This window comes from Dendrobium catenatum, unplaced genomic scaffold (genome assembly GCF_001605985.2).
Source record: "Dendrobium catenatum unplaced genomic scaffold, ASM160598v2 fragScaff_scaffold_390, whole genome shotgun sequence".
NCBI classification, from domain to species: Eukaryota; Viridiplantae; Streptophyta; class Magnoliopsida; order Asparagales; family Orchidaceae; genus Dendrobium; species Dendrobium catenatum.
This window is the reverse complement of record NW_021318852.1, coordinates 7,811,833-7,834,311: the sequence shown is the minus strand read 5'-3', so window position 1 is coordinate 7,834,311 and position 22,479 is coordinate 7,811,833. Positions and strand designations below refer to the sequence as shown.

The 22,479-nt window shown below is 36.9% G+C and overlaps 2 protein-coding genes across 5 annotated transcripts in view; one reads left to right on the top strand and one right to left on the bottom strand.

Moving 5' to 3' along the window:
- Window positions 1-345: 345 nt before the first annotated feature.
- On the top strand, window positions 346-2,594 carry LOC110106218 (AAA-ATPase At3g50940-like). Its single transcript, XM_020836020.2, has 2 exons — window positions 346-1,731; window positions 2,070-2,594. Exons 1-2 carry the CDS (start codon window positions 706-708, stop codon window positions 2,514-2,516), a joined length of 1,473 nt encoding a protein of 490 aa, XP_020691679.1. The 5' UTR covers window positions 346-705; the 3' UTR covers window positions 2,517-2,594.
- A 6,001-nt stretch (window positions 2,595-8,595) lies between these two features.
- The window catches only part of LOC110106204, a 36,969-nt gene continuing 23,085 nt past the window's right edge, over window positions 8,596-22,479 (bottom strand). For all 4 annotated transcript variants that reach the window (XM_028694075.1, XM_020835995.2, XM_020835994.2 and 1 more), the window contains 8 exons: window positions 17,867-18,008; window positions 17,546-17,680; window positions 13,534-13,593; window positions 13,272-13,364; window positions 12,902-13,024; window positions 12,671-12,824; window positions 9,112-9,410; window positions 8,596-8,977 (listed from right to left, as the gene is read on the bottom strand). In XM_028694075.1, the coding sequence (XP_028549908.1) occupies window positions 8,877-8,977; window positions 9,112-9,410; window positions 12,671-12,824; window positions 12,902-13,024; window positions 13,272-13,364; window positions 13,534-13,593; window positions 17,546-17,680; window positions 17,867-18,008 (1,107 nt within the window). In that variant the 3' untranslated portion in view covers window positions 8,596-8,876. The remainder of the gene's footprint in view (window positions 8,978-9,111; window positions 9,411-12,670; window positions 12,825-12,901; window positions 13,025-13,271; window positions 13,365-13,533; window positions 13,594-17,545; window positions 17,681-17,866; window positions 18,009-22,479) is intronic.

Below are 22,479 nucleotides of genomic sequence, written 5' to 3'. Positions count from 1 at the left end.
TATCTATATCATAACATAACCTAACCTTCCAATAAAATATATCTATCTAACATTTTAACCAAGCTTCATTTTAATAGAAATTACCACAGATGTCACTTGTGATAAAAATTTTAGAGGGAAATGAACTTTCCCAGAACTCAGACGAAAAGGTTCGTTCAAAAGTCTTTCCAGAACAAATTTCACAATCGTGACCAGTCCATTATCGCCATCAAAGATTACAGGAAAAGCAATGCATAGGCTCTCCTAGAATCCCAGAGTTGTTCTTTTCAAAGACTATTCAACAGAAAATTTTCCACAAAGTTATTAATATATCAAAAAAAAAAAAGATAGGATATTACAATATGAAATATATTAAGATAGAGTTAAAAGTTCTTAGAATTATTTAGTGATTAATATAATCTAAATTATAAAATAAATTTAATGACTTCCATGTGAATAGCAGAATAGGTAAACGCATATGCAGTCAAGCCTTCTTTTTTATTTTTTTTTAATGAAGTCCAAGTCTTTCACGAGTCTTTCACGCATCCCCCCTCCTTCCAGGCAATTTTTCTTGAGCGTCGCCAATGGTCTTAATTTTCGACAACATAAGCCACCGCCCACCCACCGGACTGCGAGCAGGCTATACTACATAATCAGCAAGCTCGAAAGAAATCCTTACTCCATATCCATCACTCATAATCTCTCTCTTTCTCTCTTTCTCTAACAATGTCAGGAATTCAAATCCCATCATTGGCTACAACCAAGACAATACTCTCTGCTGCAGCCTCCGTCGCGGCCTCTGCAGTGCTCATCCGCACCATGGTCAATGAATTTCTCCCCCACCCTATGAAAGACTACATCTTCTCCTTTACCTCCAGCTTCTTCACAAGATTCTCCTCTAAGCTCACCATCGTCGTCCAAGAATTCAGTGGCATCTTGCCAAATGAGATGTACAAGGCTGCTGAGACTTACCTTAGCACCAAGATCTCTCCCAATACACGTTGCCTTCAAGTTGCAAAACAGGAGGACTCAAAGGGCCTGGAGGTCACCATGGAGCAAGGGGAGACAGTTGTGGACTTCTTCCAAGGGATTGAATTTTCATGGAAACTGGTATCCCAAGAGAAAGAGAAATCAGTTCTCAACCGCCGCCGCAACAACAACTATATAACAGTAATGCATGAGACCAAATTCTTTTTTCTCAGCTTTCACAAGAAACACAAGGACAAGGCACTCACTGCCTACTTGCCTCACATACTGCAGCAGTTTAAAAATATCAAGCAGGAAGAGAAGCCAATCAAAATTTATACTGGTAATTATGAGAACATTTATCATGGCATGACAATGGATATGTGGAATGGAGTGAACCTCGACCACCCTGCGACCTTCGACACACTTGCAATGGATCCTGATCATAAAAGGTCAGTGAAGGAGGATCTGGAAAGGTTTGTAAGGAGGAAAGATTACTACAGAAGAGTAGGGAAGGCATGGAAGAGAGGGTATCTGTTGTATGGGCCTCCAGGGACTGGAAAGTCCAGCCTCATAGCAGCAATTGCCAATTTCCTGAAGTTTGATATCTATGATCTTGAGCTGACAGAGGTAAGGTCGAATTCTGCGTTGAGAAAATTGCTTGTTGGAACAGCGAATCGATCGATAATTGTGATCGAGGATATCGATTGCACAATAGATTTGCAGGAGAGGAAGAAGGAGGATGCGGTGGAATCTAGGGGTCGAAATAACTACCATGATGAAAAGGTTGGTATCTCTCTCGTAGTTTGGTTTTTAACTCTCTAAATTTAAAGCCTTTTTAGGAAATCAATGTTTTGGGATTCTATTTTCAGCTATTTCTCAGAAAAACAAATAGTAGCTTTTGCAGCTACACTGATTTAAGTTCAATGGGTATGATCTATACATAGCTTGAAAATAAGTTTCAGCTATTTCTTCAGCAGGTTCAAGTAACAATCAAATCCCATAACTGCACGTAAAAAAGTCTACTTTTTTTTTGCTAGAGCGTCAGTTTGAATGAATCAGACAAAAAGTTATTAAAAAACACACTCAAATTACAAATAAGTTTTTTTTTTTTTTTTTTGCAGGTTACACTATCAGGACTGCTCAACTTCATTGACGGCCTGTGGTCGAGCTGCGGAGATGAGAGAATCATCATCTTCACAACCAACCACAAAGAAAGGCTTGATTCTGCACTGCTAAGGCCGGGCAGGATGGATATGCACATCCATATGTCATATTGCAGCCCTTCTGGCTTCATTACTCTGCTCTCCAACTACCACAATGTCGATAACCATCCTCTCACACCGGAAGTCGAGAGGCTACTGAGGGAGGTTGAAGCCACTCCAGCTGAGGTTGCCGAAGAGTTGATGAAGAGTGATGACAGTGATGATGCCATGCGATGCCTCATCAAATTCTTGGAAGGGAAGAACGTAGAAGCCAGTGAAGAAAACAAGGAGGAGGAAAGCTTGGAAGTGGAGGGTTCAGAGATTGAAGAACTCAAGGAAGGAAAGGAGGACAAGCTAAATGATTAGAGGCATGACAAGGCCTAGCTTCAATAAATTATGTCCTGGTTACATCACAGCTATTCAATCTCTACGTCTCTTATAATTCCACATATTGTGATAATAGCTGTTAATAATGCAGTATAGAGTCTTTTGTGCACTGAAACAAAAAAAAAAAAATTTACAGAAATATGAATTTCATAGCAAAAGTTGACTTGAGTTATTGAGCCTGTGTTACTAAGTATTGGGCTGAATCAAGTTAGGTAAGTTATCATAGGATTTGGTCAAGCACAATTTGACGTGAATGAAACGTTTGCTCTCGGATGGCTAACATTTATTACAATGAAAATCATTGATTTTTTAGTTGTTATGATATATTATGGGTCAAAGTCATTCATAATGTGACTTATTTGTGGGCTTAAGTGAATAATTAAAAACTACAATAGCATGTTTGGAAATTTCTCAAATTAAAATTAAATTATTAGGTGCAGAGCTCGTATGTGCGGATAACCAATGGAGAGATTGCATACAATTTCATTTTTAAATATATATGCATTTATTTCATCATCCATTTTGTTAGAGCTGCTTCATAGCAAAGAGATGGGCTAGAAAATAGACTATATTGGACCTCAATCCTTGATATTAAGGAAGTTGGTGTAGGTTTAGGAGCTTCAATTTAGTATAGTTATAGGTTATGGGGACCTGATGTAATGTCTCATAATCTAATTTAGAAGAATTATTCTTTTCTTTTAATAAATAACACAAGAGCTATCTAATTTCATTGATAAAAAATAAATAACAAAAATAATTCTTAAAATCCAAAACATCATTATATTATAATATATATATAATTATTCTTTTATATATATTATATATAATATATATATATAAATATATACTATATATTATTTGTATTTATTTTTTAAAAAATCATATACACACTCACTGATCTATATAACATATTACAATTATTATGTCATGAAAAAAAATCCAATAAATTAAAAAAAAAAAAAAAAACCTGAAGGATCCTGACACTCTCACACTCCTCGCTGTAAAATGAAAACGAACGACACCTCAGGCCAGTTAGGAACTCCATCGCCTTCTTCGACTCCACTCTTGACACCCTAATCCAAGCCTCCGTCGTCTGATTTCCTCCATCCACATGCTGCAGCTGGTCCTGAACACCGCAAACACCTGTCTCCCTCCTCTTGCTGCACTTCAAGGCCGTCGTCGCATTCCTCATCACGCGGTTAAAATACCCTAAACTCAAAACTTCCCTCTTTTGGTGCTTGTGGCGCACTGTAAAATCACATATATATGTTTATCTCTAGTGTAGTGAGAGAGACCCCGGTGCGGGGCTTGCGGCGAGGCGGGTAATCCCTATACACACTTTTTTTAGCATGGTAGGGACAACTTTAAGTACATGTGCGAGCCTCAGTGTCGGCGCAAAAAAAAACTTTATAATTCTTTCAAATAAGTTTCTCTGAAGACCCATACACACATTTCTCTATCATGGAGGGATTAAAGACCACGGCCGCTATGTGTTTTTCTCTAGCATGGCAGGAAAGCCCAGCTCTCATAAATTTTCCTAAACATGGGAGACATTGGGAGGCTGTCGAATTTTCTAGTGAACATGGGACTTAAATGTGCAACAAGGACCAAAACTTGAACATGAGCTGGGAATATAACTTGTAACCATAGGGAACCAGACCTAATGTTCAACATAAATGTAAATCATGTAATAACAAAATTAAAATAGAAACACGCAAGTCAAAGCTTGAATGAACTAGCAGGGGACTTATGTTGAACAAAACTCCAAGCATGATTTACTTGCAAGCAATGATAAGCAATAATCAACGAAGATGTGTGACCTAGTTACAAGTAAATATATTCTAGCATATGCTACAAATCATACATGAATAATGATGATTGATGTGTGGCATCTGCATCAATCTTGCAAGCAAGCATATCAAACAATAATGCACTTAATGAAATAATCACGAGTGGTAGCAAGAGGTATGCAGCGATAGACTCATAATTAACTATAGGGGGTTTTCACCTCTAGGAAACTTGAACTCATATCATAAAGTCCTTACAAAATGAGGGCGAAATTCATGAATAATGTCTTATTCAAAACCAAATTCGTTTTCTAAAAATTTGCCTCAAAACTTAACGTAAAAAACTCCCCTCAACAACCCAAAAAAAAAAAGGAAGGGGTCCGCGGAGAGGTTGGGCACAAATTTTCGGAGCCCACAGTTGTGTGATAGAAAAATCACCCTCAGACTTAAGAAAAAAATTCTATAAGATAATGGTGAGGCTTGCAATGCTTTATGATGTAGAATGTTAGCCAAAGAGGATGATCAAGTGGAGGAGTGGCTTTACTATTGGAGATAGGATATGAAACGAGCATATATGTAATAAGGTTGGAGTAGCTCCAGTGGAAGATAAGATTAGAGAGTCATCTTAGATGGTTTGGTCATATAAAACAACAGTCTTCTAATGACCCAATTAGATGAGTAGATGTATTAGATTTGGCTTATGGACCTAAAATATTTGGTTAGAAAATATTTAAAACAACCTTACTTTATTATATTTAAATGAGAATTTAACTCTTAACATGACACAATGGAGAAAAAGGATTCATGTAACTGACCTCACGTAGTAGGATAAAAGCTTCATGATGTTGTTTAGGGTTTAGGTAAGAGATATATAATAGATTTTATTTAGTGTTGTTTTAATCTAGGCAAACATATATCCTCGATGTAGAGACTCGCCGAGTAAGTAGATTCAGTAACATATGATCCAATGATTGATTAAGGGGCAACTCTCTAAGAAGATTTGCCCCCATTGTGATTTTAAGAGTAAGGTTGCATAGTAATTAAACTACTTATGACTCTCTCAAAAGAAAGTTGATGTTTTTAATATTTCAAATAGGTTTTTTGTCGTCATCAAAAAAAGGAGATTGTGACCCCATGAGCTCATACTATTTTGAACTCAATTTTGATAATCACGAACATACATTAGAAAAGAAACAATTGTTTATTTGAGCATAAATCAACCAGACATTTAAGACGAATTCAACAATCACCTATATACATGTGAAGCTGCTCAAAATTTAAGCAAATTTTATTTTTGACTTCATATATAATGCGAGTTTGAATCGAGTTTAAGACAACTCAAGCTCAAAAATTTAAAACACTCCAAATTTTAAGTAATATTTAATCAATAATTATTTTTAGATTTACTATAATATATTTTTTATTATACTAAAGCATGTTTTGAATGTATAACTATAGTTGTTTTATAACTTCTTTAAATATTACTTAAAAATTACAAAAAAAAGTAATTATATACTTTATATTAAGCTAATAACATCTTAACAGATTATCACTAAATTATTGTTTGCCATAAAATGTTAGCGCCCACTCCACAATTCTTTTGGATTCACATTTAAAATTTTTTTCAATAAATATTAATGGCCTCCGCTAAGTACGCGACTCACTATTAATGGTTATCTTTGAATCTGTAAAGCAATATATATATATATAATCCAAGTAGAATCAAAGAGGAAACTCCAATATCAAAATTTTTTTCTCTAAACAAAAGATCTTTAGTCTTAGCAAGATTCATATAACAGATCAAACTCTCAACTATTCAGATAGTGTCTGTTTTGCCACCTTGGTATAACTTCCTAGGTAGGGCTCTTAGCGAACCAAGCCAAGCTGAGCTTCGACATGTTCAAGCTCAAGCTCATTTGCCAAGACCGTGTTATCGAGCTTTTTTTATACATGTTCAAGCTCAAGTTCATATATTCATATTCATGCTCTAGCTCGACTCAATTTAAGCTTAACGAGCCTAAATGAGCCCCTATTCAAGCTCAGTTCATTTTAGACTTACAATCCTATTACCGATCTTGAGCCTATTAACAAAATTAAATTAAATTAATTTTCTATTAGCCCGGCTTACCGACTTATTCGCCGAAGGTCAAGGATTTCTTTGTAGACCCGACCCGACCAGAACGTAACTCCCGCTCACCCCTGACGCAGCTCCCAACCGCATTCTATTCGACACACATACACAGAAATCCCCCTCATTCGAACTCTCTTGCACGCAGAAGGATACTTAGCCCGGCTTACTGTCGCCGAAGGACAAGGATTGCTTTGTAGACCCGACCCGACCAGAACGTAACTCCCGCTCACCCCTGACGCAACTCCCAACCCCATTCTATTCGACACCAGAGCCCTGCATTAGGTACCCATACCCACACCCACCAACGTACCCACCCATACCCAATGGGCATGGGTGGGTATGGGTACGCTCATGGCATCGTGGGTGGGTATGGGTGGGTACTCAACATCAAATGACAATTCCGATTTATATTACTAATTATCATATACATGCAGTATATTACAATAATCATTACTACGCAATGTGCAACACTGAACAGCGTCACAACCATTTTAAATTTTGATATGTGCCTTGTAAGTTTGCAGTCAGAGAAAATGGCAAAAAATCCCAAGGCGATTAATCTATGGCAGACTACATTCAATGAGCGTGGAAAGTGGGTGGGTGTAGGTGGGTATGACATCAGGAAAGTCATCATAGGTGGGTGTGGGTGGGCAAAGCCCGCCAGCTCATAGTGTGGGTACCCAATGGGTACCCAACTAGGGAATCCTCTCACATTTCTATGTGATTTACGAGAGAGAGATATATATATATTCAATGGAAGGAAGAGAACAAAGAAGATGGAATTTTTTTCAACAAGCATCATGTAACACTTCACAGTATCACTTAATAGTACTATCAGGTATCACTAATATAACCTCCGTTTCTAAATCATTAAACATTAACATATATTTCCTTCAGTATAGAATTTATAAAATTCTAATAACATATCATTCACTGAATACATGAAAACATCTAAAATTCAAGTTACTCCAAATATAAGCTTACAGAGCACTACAACAAACCAACTAATACAAAATTGAAATATTTTTATACCTCCAAAAGTAGACTTACTAACAAATATAACTTTAACATAAAATGAAGAAACACTTGTATAAATTAACTTGCATCAATCTCCCATTTTCCTTTCATGTAACAAGTTAAGTTGGGTCAGCTACATCCTCTAAATAAGTTGATCAGAGAACATGACAGTCTAGGACGATGAAATCATGGGATCTTACTCGAGTCCATCTTCGCACTCCTCATCACCTGTTTTAAGTTTATGATGATCATATTCAAATCTTAAAAATCTCCAAAACTAAAATTTAAAACCCATAAAGTTGTTGCTACTAGGCATTGGGTACTCAATGCCTATTTCACGACAAGTTGTAATTGAAAGTTTTCTCTTGTTATCGAGAGGGATAATTAATTATATGGACTTGCATCTATAGGAAACTAGAACTCAGATAATAAAGTCCTCATAAAATGAGGTATAAAATCTCTATGAAGTATCTTATCTAAAACTCAATCCGACTTCTAAAAATTTACCCCAAAACCTAAGCTTGTTAAAACTCTCCCGTCAATAAAAAAGCAGTGCAGCGACACAAATTTTTGGAGCCCACAGAAACATTAAGTAAATCAAGTATTCATCAAAGACAGCTCCTTAAGAAGTCTCAATTTGGTGATCTCTCTCCTTAAAAGATCCATCATATGCCAACTATTCTCAATTTGCTAAATAGCAACAATTATAATGTTCTAAAAGGACTTACCAAGTGCATACAACTCCTTCCAATGCAGGTTTAAATCATCCCTACATGGAATGATTTAAAGAGAAGACGCAAATCATATGCTAAATACCAACTATTTTCAATTTGCCAAAAACTAAAATGATCTAAAAGGACTTGTAATTTTAAAAAATTAAAAAAACAATTCGTTGAAAACGGTAGAAAGATCCTTGATGAGAAGAGGTGGTCCATATAATCTTACCTCGAATCTGCTTCCCCCTAAACAGTGTCAAGTAGCCACCAATCTTGAATAAAACATGCTTAAGAAATCCTGGCAAAAGCCTGTTGTCGATCCTGCTTATATTAGGATCCGTTAACAATAGAATCTAAAATCTTTTGTTGTTTGAATATTTTTAACAAAATGGTGCAAAAAGAAAGTTAAATTCCAAGCAGTTTAATTAATTTGAATTTTCAAATCAGTTGTCTGCTGTCAAAATTTTATCGAGATGGATGTTACAGTAAGCTACATATTGGGGTCAGCAATCATATTGAATTCGATGAAAAAAGAAAAAGAACAATTAGAATTACTTAATAATTCATTGTTGCTTGCATGATAGTTTGATCTTCCTATGAATGAAGAGAAAAAGCCTCTAAACTTTCTGTATAAAGAATAGTTGCTGTATGTTATTTGTAAAAACATGGGGATTTCACAATTAGCTCTTCATAACCCAAGATCAAAAACAGGAAAATCCTTTGTGACATCTGAAGTTGCATGAACAGTTGATGCTGCGATGGCGAAGGACACTGACTCATTTCTTTCATCTGTTTGTGAGGCACAAAGAAGCATCAAATTCACATTATAATTCAGAATAAAATAAGAATTAGCAGAGCAGCATCTTATAGAGCCTATGGAAGAAGGATATTGGAAAGAAATACAGAGAGATACTTCTACTCACCGTGCAAAGTGCTCTTTTCATGAGCATCCAAATTGTCCTTCAAAAGGATGCTAGAAGAAGAAAGGTGCTGCTTTCCATTTAGAACTCCCAAGGGGTTTTGCATAGGAAAAATTGGATTCATTTCATTAATCACTTCAATGGAGAATCCAACATCAGAGAGGGCCTTATCTGGTTTATTGGTTTGGCCAGATCCAGACAGCATAGGAACACCCAAAACTTCTGAAGCTTTGACTGCTAAGCCGGTATGTCCCTCAGTATTATTGATGCTCGATTTTGTTGGAGTATCAAGTACGACTGAGCTGAAAGAAATTACGGAGAAGCATGTTAGAAAAATCCTTACACGTAGAACAACCATTCAAATATACCTTGGCATTTTCAGATATCTCACAAGGCGTTTTTTCCTTTCCTTGAAAACACTTGCAAAGAGAGTTTCATTACTAATGAATCCTTAGATTCCCATGTAAACCCTCTACACTCCCTCCCTCCCTTCCTTGTCCACTCACGCATCTGCTCCTAGCCGAATACTTGAAACCCTTATCAACCGCCTCATCCCATCACCCTTCTCCTCCAACTCCGTCAAAACTTGTTTGAAGCTTACGGTAATCCTCCAACCCAATCTCCAAGAAAATGCTACCATTGACATCTCATCGAATTTTCCACTCTTAGCTTTACCCTCTCTACCTCTATATAAGAAAATAAAAAAAGTTCCTTGCACTCAAGGCAGATACAACTTCATCCCCCATACTAGTTTGTTAAGGATAACAAAGTTAAATTTAATAATAACTCACAAGGAGTCAATATCATATATAATGTATTTATATGAGCACACCCAAATATCTCATATCACTAAAGATGTGGTATATGCCCCCTAGCAAGATGGTTAGCTTAATGACCGTAAAATCATATTACGATTATGTGGGCTCCGAAAATTTGCCCCCCAGCCTCTCCGCAGCACCTTTCTTTCTTCCGGTCATCGAGAAAATTTTTAACGAGTAAGTTTCGAGGCAAATTTTTCAGAAGGCATATTTGGTTTTGAATAAGACATTAGCAAAAAATTGCGCCCTCATTTTGCGAGGATTTTATGATCGAAGTTCAGGTTTCCTATAGACGCAAGCCCTTTATAGTTAATTACCCCTCCCAATAACGAAATAGAACTTTCGATTTAGGCTAGTCATCAAACAGATACGTAGTATCTGGTGTTTAGTAGCAGCAGAGTTTAGGTATTTGAAAATTTAACAATTAAAATTAAAAATTCATCACCTCGTACTTAAAGCGGATAGAGGAGGAATGATGATAAACTCGATCAAGATCTCATGGTTCCGTCATCTCAGGCAATCATGGTCCCTAGTTTACTTAGTCAGAAGAGGTATTCAACCCAATCTAACCGATCCTTGTTGGCAGCCATGGGTTATTTTGTCCAAGCAATATTTGTTTAAGGGGATAGATTTGAATCCACCTTAGCTAACAGAGGGCTTTGTGCCCTATTGATCATACCCTATTAATTCATTACTCAAGGATTTGAAGCCGTTAGGAGCATACAGGTTCTGACCATGACCGTAATTTAATGGTGTCATTTGGCGGCAAAACCTCCCAATCATAACCGTTTATATGTTATCTTCTACAAACTGTCACTTTCTTCAATATTCAGCTTGTAGGAGTATGTTTCTAACGACAGATACGTCGTGTGGTGCGCTAGGGGAATCCTACCTGTCGCTTGCAAGTAAGCTGGTATCTGGTGTGATAGCTTGTCTCCACAAATTTGCTGCCTCACTTTATCAGTGGTCCACAATTTTTACTACTGATTCCCTACTTTTGTTTACAAGTGAATCGTGGTGTTTGCGAGTTTTTCTTGTCGTGCGTCGACAATGCAGTTTTGCCCATTTCGTCATCTGCATGTTGTCATCTTCTTCAATATTCAACCTGCAATAGTGTATTTCTATCGGCAAATACGTTGTACAACGCATATGGAGCCCTCCACCAATGCTTCATAGTTTTTGCTAGAAATTCACAACTTCTGTAAGCTACCAAAAGAAGGATCATGGGTAAGAGCTCGGATCCGGCTGGTTGAAGTCTGGTTCGGCCTACTGAAGTCGAACAGAGGTGTCAAATCAGGTAAGGCCGAACAGAATTGGGGGTCTCAGGTTTGGCTTGTAGATGGAAGGTCGGGCTTGCTGCTGTGAGGTCGGCTAGCTCGAGATTCGCAATCAGACGGGAGTTGTTCGGCTTCGACACAGTGGAATTGGTCGATCATGAGGAATGGGATGTGAAGGTGCGGCATGTTCCCTAATGGCTCAACCCTCTTGAGTAATAAATCATAGGGTGTATTTAATATAGCAAAAGCCCTCTATTAGTTAAGGTTGATTTAAGATTATCCCCTTAAGAAAATATCTATTCTAGGTTTATAAGATCCCTTTAGACGATGCAATTCATGGTTGCTGACAAAGAATCTTTCAATCAGGTTAGGTCAAGTACTTCCTTTAACTAAATAGACCAGGGTCCATGACAACCCAAGACATTGGAACCATTAGATCTTAATAGAGTTCATCATCATTCCCTCGCCACTAACTCTATGCCAATGATGGCAAATTTTCACTATCCTAAAACCAAATCGTTGTTCGATAAGTATCTAGTACTATTAATTAATTCTAATCGAAAGTTCTCTTTCATTAACAGAACAGGAGCAATAATTGGTTCTGAGGGCTTGCACCTATAAAAATTTTGGAATCATATCATAAAATCCTTCTAAAATGAGGTTAAAATAAATGAGCGTTTCTATATTGATATTGAATATATATTCTAAAAAATTTATATGGGAACAACTTTCTTAGAAGAGCTGGGTATGAATTTTCAGAGCCAGCGATGAGATGGGAAGTATTAATCTCACAAATCACTGAGGTGGCATGAGTGGATAAGGTGGACTGTTGGCATTGGTGGAAAACTGATGGTTGTCAAATTAATAGACGTGAAATTGATGGAGATTAATTTTTTCACATTATGAAATCTCTTAATTGAACTAATTGAATGTCTTACGGTCAGCTTTTTCACATTTCTCCAAAAGACTTTCAATAAAGCACAAGCAAATACATTTCCAACCAGTAATCTTTGATTATCCTTCCATGTTTTTCCTATATCCACCAAAACATTTATGGCAGGGAATCTTCCCTTTAACTCTAATCCAAATTGGTACTACAGAAAACTATATTGTGCGCATTAAAACCCTAATACATTTGCACCATAAAACCTAAAGATTACTTCAAAAGTAACTGATAAATACGCCAAAGATCAAAATATTAAGATTATTCAATGGATATCTCTCTTCTATGAATGCAATCTGAAATAAAGCATAATTTATCACTTTATCATTTTTCACGAGCAAATATGACAATGTTAGCATATTAAACTAATTCATATGTTCTAATCAAGGTAGGCAAGTTGATTCATATAGTGGCACCACAAAAATAGATCTATCATGCTTCCAGAAAGCACACATTTTATATTCAAATAATCTCTAGATGGATGGAAACTTCTCAGAAATGTGTTAATGATATGTTTAACATACCCAGACGACCAAATTGATGAAGCACGATCATTTTCTGATGTGATTCCCTCAGAATCAGCATCTAGCACAAGTTGGGAAGCTAACATAGAATCTTTTTGTGAATTTGCAGATTTTAAACCATGGCATGATGATGTTCCAGTCTTTTCAGAGGACACTGCATTCAGCCACGCATGATAATTGTTGTGCAGGTGGAAGTGAACATGTCAACAGCACATTAAGCGGCAAACTTACTCTGCAAATCAAGCTGGTTTTTATCTGAAGATTGTGAGGTAAAACCCTGCTCCTCAAATGGATCCAATAAAACAAGGCTCCCATCAGGACTTGGCCTCTTAACAACTGATAGAATCTGCCCGGCTGAATAGGAACAGCAAAGATATCTTAAACGTAAACTAAAAAAATGACAAAAATAAGAAATATATCAGAATCTGAGATCTTAGAGCTAGCTAGCAAACGAATAAGACATACAACCTATTGACTTATTGAAGCATGAAATAATATAATTGTATTCCTGACTGGTACAGATAACCATCGGACATGTATATCAAATGGAAAACTGCTCAAGTAAGAAACGAGAAGGATAAAAAAAAAGGCATAAAAATACCATCACGTAAAGGTGCAGAACTAGAACTGATGAAGCTACCCAATTTTGACTCGCAATTATTTGTAACTTTCTTAGAAAGATCCGTAGAGAGATCTGTATAGTTACGCAAATAAAGAATCATCAATATATAAATGTGAAAAATGACTATGCTTTAAAGTAGACTTAGAGGATATTTAGCATCCACGAAGAAGAACAAGAATAAAAAGACAAGACAAATAATCAATATTTAATTAAAGACAAATCACTGCAAATAATGGCTTACTGCTAGGAGCGGCAGAAGACCTAGCATTTGGGGTTCTACAACCAGTTTCCTTTTTGGGAGCTGCACATAGGTCAAATTAACCCTGTTAAATAAAGATAGCATTTTATTATTGCATTCCATTATATAGACAGAAAAGATAAACAGGTATATGTTCCTGTAGTTGCACAAAATGAGAAGATAAAACCTAATATATCAGATTCTGTAAATCCAATTAAATAGCTCCAAAGATTTTTTTTTAAATTTTAAGCAGATTTAAGGTTACAATTAAAAGGGTTTATGAAATTTCCAGTTTTAGAATTTCTTTTTCTATAACAAATATTCTAATGAGAATAAAGAGGTTTAACTACATAGGTACATAACCAACCATATTTGTGTAAACCTGTCTAAATTTACTAATTCATATGTTCTGCATAGGTGCATTGAGCAGGCAAGCGCATGTGCATAATGAATAATGGTATGATGGACCAATCAGAATTTAAAAGCAAACCTATAAGCTCAAAAAAGATGCGCCTTGAGAAACAAAGATATAAAACATACTTGATAACTTTTGCTCACGAATCGTTCAAATATAATTTCAAGACTACGGTGATACTAAACAATTACAGATGTATTTTACAAGAAATTAACTGTAAGGGGAACTAAACTCATGAACATACAATGAAGCTATAGGAGGAGAAGTGGGAACAATATTAAGGAAAATCACTTTATTATTAATTATTTTGGTCTTATGCCATAAAGATAAACTGCACAAGTGATCTTCATTCTAAAACAATTAATAAAAAATAAAAAAAGAAACATAAGGACCTCCATGTGATTTTTATTATCACTTCATGGAAGTACCACAAGAATTGATTTGAGTGCCACAGAAGCTGATAGAATGGATATTGACAAAGTAAAGTTGAATCTAAAAGGTACATTGAAGTTATTTAAAAATATAGATTTTAGAATAGATTGTGGATTCATTAAAAAGTTTTTCAATTATAAAAAGGTTGCATAAAAGGTAAACATTTAAGACTGACATTTTTAATATTAGACATGAACTTTCTTACAGCATATATTCTAAATGGAGTGCTCGATGCATGTATTATCAATGAAACAAAGCACGAGTTAAGATTGTATTTTAAGTTGAACATTAGAACAACAGAGAAAAACTTGAAAAGGAAAGAAAGGTTCAGAATTAGTAAAATCAAAATTGAATACATCGATGACATTTCAGTGACATGTGGAACAAATAATAATCAATCATTAATATTAAAGCATCAAGTTATATTTAGTTAGAAAGCTAAGATTTCTTGGCTCTTTAATAACTCAAAACAATGGGAATATGAGTGAGGGTATAATTAGGTGAATTAAAAGAGAGGCAGTTTAGATGGATGGATGTCATAGAAGCATCATATAATAAGAGAAGTTAACAAAGTTTTTAAGGTAAACTAATAATTATTTGAGAGAGATTGGGAGCGGGAGTAACAAAATGAAGGCAAAGTTGATGATCATATAGATAAAATAGAGTGCAAAAGATACACCAATAAGATGAGTAGAATTTAGATGAGAAGTGTACAAAGGAAAAAAATGAAAAGAAAAGAAAAGTAAAGGAATAGAAAAAATTAATATAGCTAGAAATGATAAAATAAATGATTTGCCAACGAATCATGTATAAAGACAATATGAATGTATAGATAAGAAGAATCCCTAAGCCATCCCAAAATTATTCGAATAATGTTATTGATTATGATGCAATGACCCAAAAAATATCATTTATTTAATTAGTAAATACTAACACTAAAATTATTAATTAATTTAAAATTATGAATAATTTAAAGACTTAATAAAGCCTTCGATATATAATTGACATAAAATGAACTAATTGTTTAAAATAATAAGTTGTTATTTCAATTATATAAAAAAATTAAATTTTGAGAGAGACTAATTTGCTCAATAAATTTTATTGAAATAAGACATCATAATTAATTAATAAATTATAATAAAAATATTAATTAAAGAATAAATAAATAAACTAGCCTAAAGTTGATTTCATTAATTACAAAACTTAAAAAAGGGTAGGGAGGGACGCACTGAGCGGAATAGGTGAGAACAAGGGTAAGGGTAAGGGCAAGAGCAAGAGACTCCAAGAGTGAAGGGGGGTGAAGCATACAAGCAAGAGCGATGTCGACAGAGACGATGGAGGTGGCCACTAGCATGCAAGAAGCTAAGCACTACGGGTTGGAGACGTAAGATATTTCATCCCTAATTCATAAAGTAAATTTGCTTTAGTATTATGCATGTAGACCTTTATATTCATTTAGACTTGAATGTAGATTGTAGACTACATTCTAGATACTTCTTCATATTGCAAACTGCATGTATGTCCAATCATTCATAATTAAATGATCATGCATAAATTTTTAAATTATGTAAACCACGTGTTTTATATTAATATTTTATTAAATTTTAATTTTAAAAAGATCATTTGGGACATATGAATTAACAATGGTGTATAATGTTGATAGTATATCTCGATAAATGAGATACATATTTACATATTCTACAATGCAAAAAAATATGATAAAGGTAATATTATGTGAGATAGGTTGGCAATATTATATTTATGATGATATGTACAGGTGGGGTTATAAGGTCAGCAATATAGAGGAAAAGGATCCTCAACTCTTGACATAGATATAAGGCTAGTTTTAATAGCAATAATGTTGGGTTATGCTTGGTCTCTATAAAACTTTAAGATGTTAGCCTACAAGTTGGGTTACAACCCTATGATATGTGATGTGGATTGAAGACAATCCACTACCTTATGGAGGCCAATGAATATAGACATTTATGCAATGACATATTCAAAATCTAAGATAAGATATTTTATGTTAAAAATAAATAAAATAAACAAATGAATGACATGTTGTAATCAATTAAGTATGTTGACACTAATAAAGTTACTGATATACTGCATTTAAGGCTTCGATATTTAACATTGCTTTTAAAAATTCCTTCAGTCACATTACATCAGTCTAAAATTTGCAATATTTCTCCACTACATTAGAACAACAAGCACGAGTAGAAAAATTTGAATTTCCCTACCATGCTAAGGAAAACACGCAAAAAGTTTGCCCGCTACATCGTGAACAGCATCTCTGAGTTTCTTTTGTCATGCTAAGAAACGTACACATGCTATGATCAACTCACAATCGGGATTTCAAGTATTTTAAGAATTTGCAAGCATATACCTTCATGCATGAAGTGGTGATGACAATGATGGGTGAGACAAGCCTACAAAGCAAATAGGCATAATTTTTTCTTTCTTTTTTTCTATTTCTATTAGAGAGATAAAGGGGAGAGAGAATGGAAGGGAGAAGGTCAGAGAAAAAGAGAAAGGGAGAGAAAGAAGGAAAGAGAAGAAGAACGAGGAAAAAAGAGAGATAGAAAGATAAAGACAGAAAGAGAGAGGAAGAGAGCGAGAGACTCTTACAAAGAGAGTGAAAGAGGGGGAGAGATAGAGTGTGTGAGTAAAAGAGAGAAAGAGAGAGATAGAGAAGGGAGAGAAAGAGAGAGGGAGGGAGAGACATCGATAGGGGTTGTAATGGTTGGTCGGGCGGATGATGAAGATGGTGGTGGTTTTGGTAGGAAACAAGCTAGGTTGAGTAGGCAACTGTGAGCTAGAGCAGGTAGGGTTTTCAAGGCTTTTGACTAGGAGCAAACAGGAGGAAGAGGTGGCGATAAAGAGTCATAGAGAGAGGTAAATTGAATAGCAAGAAGGGGTGTTAGTGATTTCACACATGGAGATGGATGGGGGTGACATGCATGGTATACGGGTGGAGAGAGAAGATCATGCAAGGGTATTGAGATTTTTTTATATCAGGTCAACATCTTGTAAAATATTTGCATTTTAAGAAGGCAAAAATTTGAAGAGTGAACTCCAACTATATAATAAAGCATTAATTGAACAACGCTTAAAAGAAGATTTAAAAATAAAGTTAACTATAATATTACGGTAGAAAAAACAAACCACTGGACAATGGAATTTTGCGAGCTTTCCTATAAGTGATAGCTTTGTTAAATTTTTCAGGTTTAGAAGGCACAACTTGATTCATAGAATCCTTCATGTGAAGATCTTTGCATGAGGGAAAATTACTGTGGCCATCTGTATCAACCAAAAAAACTGAAATCAGGAATAATAATTAACGCTTCTTCATTTATTCAAAGAATTCTGAAGATAAAAGAAACTATAAATATCAAAACTATTCAAGATTAGGTACAGTATCAAACACAAACTATACTTGTGTATTCCCACTAAATTCTATAGCACGGTTTCCAGAAATATATTTACCTTGTCCAGCTGCAGAAGTTCTTTTTTCACAGATCTCCACAAGGTAGTTAGGAAATTCACAGTTTTTCCCCGTCTCCAAGCATGCAACAGACGTAAGATATTTGCTGCTCAGTACGGCCCCATCTTCAGTCAACAAAGTAATCTAAGGTCATGAAAATAATCAAGAACTGTCAGCTGCACAAAGGATGAGCTTTTTACTGATTTAATGCATACTAAAAGATAAATAAAATAAATAACAAACTGTGGACTCCGAAAATTCGCACCTTGACCTCCCCTCTTTCGGGGGAGTTTTAACGGATTAAGTTCCGCAGTAATTTTCAAAAGGCGGATTGGGTTTGTACATAAGACACTACCCAGAGATTTCACCGTCATTTTGCAAGGACTTTAAGATCTGAGTTTTGGTTTACTATAGGCGCAAGTACCTACAGTTAATTACCCCTCCCAGTAACGAGAGAGAACTTTCGATTAAGGGTAGTCATCAATCAAATACATAGAGAATATGTGATATCCGATGTATAGTAGCAGCATGAGTTTAAGTGTTTGAAGGTTTGATATTTAAAACTGAGAATTTCACCATCTTGTATTTAAAGCAGATGGTGGAGGAAATGATGACGGACCTGATCCAAATCTCATGGTTCTGTCGTTAAGAGTCATCGTGGTTCCTAGTCTACTTAGTCAGAGGAGGTAGTCGACCCAACCTGATAGAAGTATCGTTGTCGGCAACAAGGGGTTGCGTCGTCCAAGAGTACCTTGTAGACCTGGGGTGGATGTTTGTCAAAGGGAATAAATTTGAATCCATCTTAGCTAACAGAGGGCTTTGTGTCCTATCAATTATATCATATTGATTTATATCTCAAAGATTTAATGTCATTGTGGAGCATATAGGCTCTGGCCATGACCATAATTTAGTAGTGTCATTTGGCCGCAAACCACCTGGTTCAGAGGGCCTCGATCATAATCGTTTGCTCACGGTGCCATTTGAGAGCAAAATCACTAATTAGAGGACACGTGTCATGTCTTTTCTTGCAAGAGACTATTTGAGAATGAATACTAATGATATTCTCGACCAGACATTAACTCTTTATGAGCTGAAGTGATATTTGGATTTGTCCACCTCGGTAAATTGTTGCGGAGGATAGAAGAGTTTTGCTTTAAGTTTTTTATGGTTGAATTTTGATTTTGAATATTTTGAATTTGATATTTTCTTGGAGATTTGGATTTCATGGGTATTTGGGTGGCAATTGTAAATATTTGAAATTGACCCATCCAGTTGAGATTTACGTTCAACACGGACATCATCGGGATATTTATGAGGATTTTTATTTCATTGATTGAACCTTATCGACTCATTAATTGCCGACATAGGATCGGATTCGAGTCTAATGTATGATTTTATTTAATGAACTTTTTTTATTTTAGAACTTGAAGGCCTAATATGAACATATTAAAACAAATATCTAGGTCGATACCGTGATCATATATTTGTTTGATAGTTAGAGCCGTGACGACTCCTATTTATCCACATAGAATGATCGGGCTCGAACTTAAGTTCACTTATTGACCCGCGCAACATCCTTATAGGTCACGTGTGTGCCCGTAACACGCTCGTCGGGGCCCATGCAAGTATTTAGGGGATATTTTATAATTATCTATTGAATTTTGTTTACTCTGTCTAATTGTTAGCAAAGGATCGGGTTCGTTGTTGGTTTTGTGCCTTTGTTAGTGAATTTTCATTTTTATAGACCTTGAAGACCTAATATAAACATATTAAACAAATATTTAGGTCGACACTACGACCGTACATTTGTTTGATGATTAGAGATATGTCGACTTCTATCTACTCAAGTAGGAGGATCGGGGTTGACCTTAAGTTTATTATTTGACCCATGCAGCATCCCTAAATATCAAGTGTAAACTCGTAACACTCTCACCAGGACCCATACAGGTGTATATTTGCATATGCATTTCTTTGTGTTTGTGTGCATACATATTGTAGTGCATGTGTGGGGGGGGGGGGTATTTTAAAATGTTTGACGCCGGCCAGTTGTATGGGCAACTGTCATTTGAATATGTGTGATGCTCTATTTGAGAACTCGTAGATGTCTTCTATCCATTCGGTGGCATGACGTCACATCGTAAATTATATGCTACTTTATGCAGGTAGATTGTCGTGCAATAACAAAACCTCCTGTTATGCATTTGTAGATGGCCTGTTAAAAGCATGATATTCCTATAGTAACTTGTAGGCATTTGCACTTGATGTAGTCTCTTTGCATTTTGCTTATGGACAACACACGGGGTGTACGACGGGACTTCTATAGCAACTCGTAGGGCTTACATCTATTGCATATCATCCATTTCTACTTGCGATGGGTCATCGTACTTGCTTGATAATCATTCATCATTAACTGATGTTGGCCTCTGTTAAGTAAAAGAAAAAAAACAAAAAAAAAAATCAATTTCAAATCTCACCTGCTCTCTGCCATCCCACGTCCCTGGCATGCCGAGATCGCCTCTCCCACGTCGCACGTCGAGGCTCGCACGACCCAACGTCTCATCCCACACGACTAGTTTGAGTCGTTAAATACCAAAGGGAAACGAGAGAGCAAAGCTCTCGCTGCCTGGCTCCGCTCCTTCACTGTCGTCGCTGCTTCCAATCGAGCTCTGCCTCCCTCAACTCCAGTCCGACGTCGAAGCCTCAATCCCTCTCCCTCCGACACGCTTGTCCAGCTCCTTCGCGGTAGTTCGACTTTGCTCCTCCGACATTTCTTCCAGTCGGATCGAAGTTACGACATTTTGTTCGGAAGCAACGGGCGCCCGACGGCTGTGAAGATAACTTTCCTTCGTTCGCACGCCTCTTTGGCCCTTAGTCGTTGCTCGACTTTGCTCTTCCGACGACCTTACCTGCCTGTAGGATCGGAAGTCACGACATTTTGATCCTGAAGCAAGAACGAGAGTTCGTTGGTGAGGAAGGTAACTTTCTCCCTATCGTGTGCTTCATTCGGCCAAATCTCATAAATCTGCCGAGTTTAAAAAATAAATAAATAAATAAATAAGAGAGCTTGCTTCTCCCGCCTCAACATCCTCTTACCTTCCACCCCGACGACCGCCGGTCCACCGGCCCCGAAGGTATAACCCCTAAACTCAAGCTTCCGTCCTCGACGTGTACGACAGACCGGTAGACCACCTAAGCACGCCTTTGTTGAGCATGGTAGGAGGAAATCCGGTCCGACGCCTACGACGAGGCGGACAGTCGCCTCCCTTCTCGCTCTCTTACCTCGTCGCTCTCTTACCTCGGCATGCGTGTCGAGTCGGTGGTCTACCTATGCACGCCTTTATTGAGCGTGGTGGGAAGGGCAACTGGCGCGACACCTACGACAAGGTAAGCGAGCGACCCTCGCCCTCCTACTTCGACATGCGTGTCGGACCGGCAAACCACCTAAGCACGCCTTTAGTGAGCATGATAGGAGGAAAATCGGTTCGACGCACACGGCGAGGCCAGCGAGCCTGGTGTACCCTTTTCTTTGCGCGTCCGGAATAATTTATAAGTACCCCCGGGCGAGGAGAAAGCAACTGCTCTTCTTCTTGTAACAGGTACCGTCAAAGACCCCGTGCACGCCTTTATTGCGCGTGGTGGGAAGAAAAATCACGGCCGCGGTGTCCTCGAAAGAGGGCACCTACCATGCACGCCTTTATTGCGCGTGGTGGGAAGGCACAGTTTTCTCGTTGTTTTCCCCTAAACAGGGGAGATGCCGGGAGGCTGCCGAAATTTCGGGTGAAATGTTACTACACTTGGACCTGTTTTGAACTCAAAAGAACAAAAATTTGGACGAAATGAGAAAGAGCAGTGAACTTTTGGAACATGAACATGAACAGTAGATTTGTGGACCGTCGAACTTGATTGAACACGAGCAGAGGACCTGAACAAAACATAAATGATTTCTAAAGAAATCCAAATTCAAATGAAATAAAATCATACTTGAACCAAACTCAAGTCAACTTGGACATTCAAATGAACTTGCAAAGAACTTCAGAAGACTCTGAACAAGCACTCGAACATGTACTTGAACTTGAGGACTTGGACATCAGGGGACCCCGAACATAGAACTCAAGCTCAAGTAAACTCTAACATGAATTGAACAAGGTTTCAGAAGACTTGAACTTCTAAGAACAACACACAAGATCTCAATGCATGCAAGTAAATAATGTATCGGACTCTTACAACAGTCTCTACGAAATCGGGAGCACCGTACCTGCAAGAATGAGATGCATTGGTGTCCCTCCTACATGCACCTGAAACCACTCTCAAACACTAGCAACAACGCCTGTAGATTGAGATGGCAAAACTGGCATTTGATAGTGGAAGATCCGCCTCTACAAACAAGTACAATCAACAAACCCACCTGAGATTGGTGACAGGTGAGCATGATGTGGGAACAGTGGGTCTTCTACGAATACTTCTAGGAGGTCATAATTGATACAGCAGTCCCCTGCAAATGACTACAAACCACTTGTGGATAACAACAGTGAGAACCTCGTAAGCATAGCGAACCACTGTGGACACAAGTATGGATATCACCTATGACAGTGATGGTCAAAATCTACAAGTACAC

Coding starts and splice junctions, on each gene's coding strand:
- LOC110106218 (XM_020836020.2), top strand. CDS start 706: ATGTCAGGAATTCAAATCCCATCATTGGCTACAACCAAGACAATACTC. Junction 1,732..2,069: donor ATAACTACCATGATGAAAAG/GTTGGTATCTCT, acceptor TTTTTTTTGCAG/GTTACACTATCAGGACTGCT.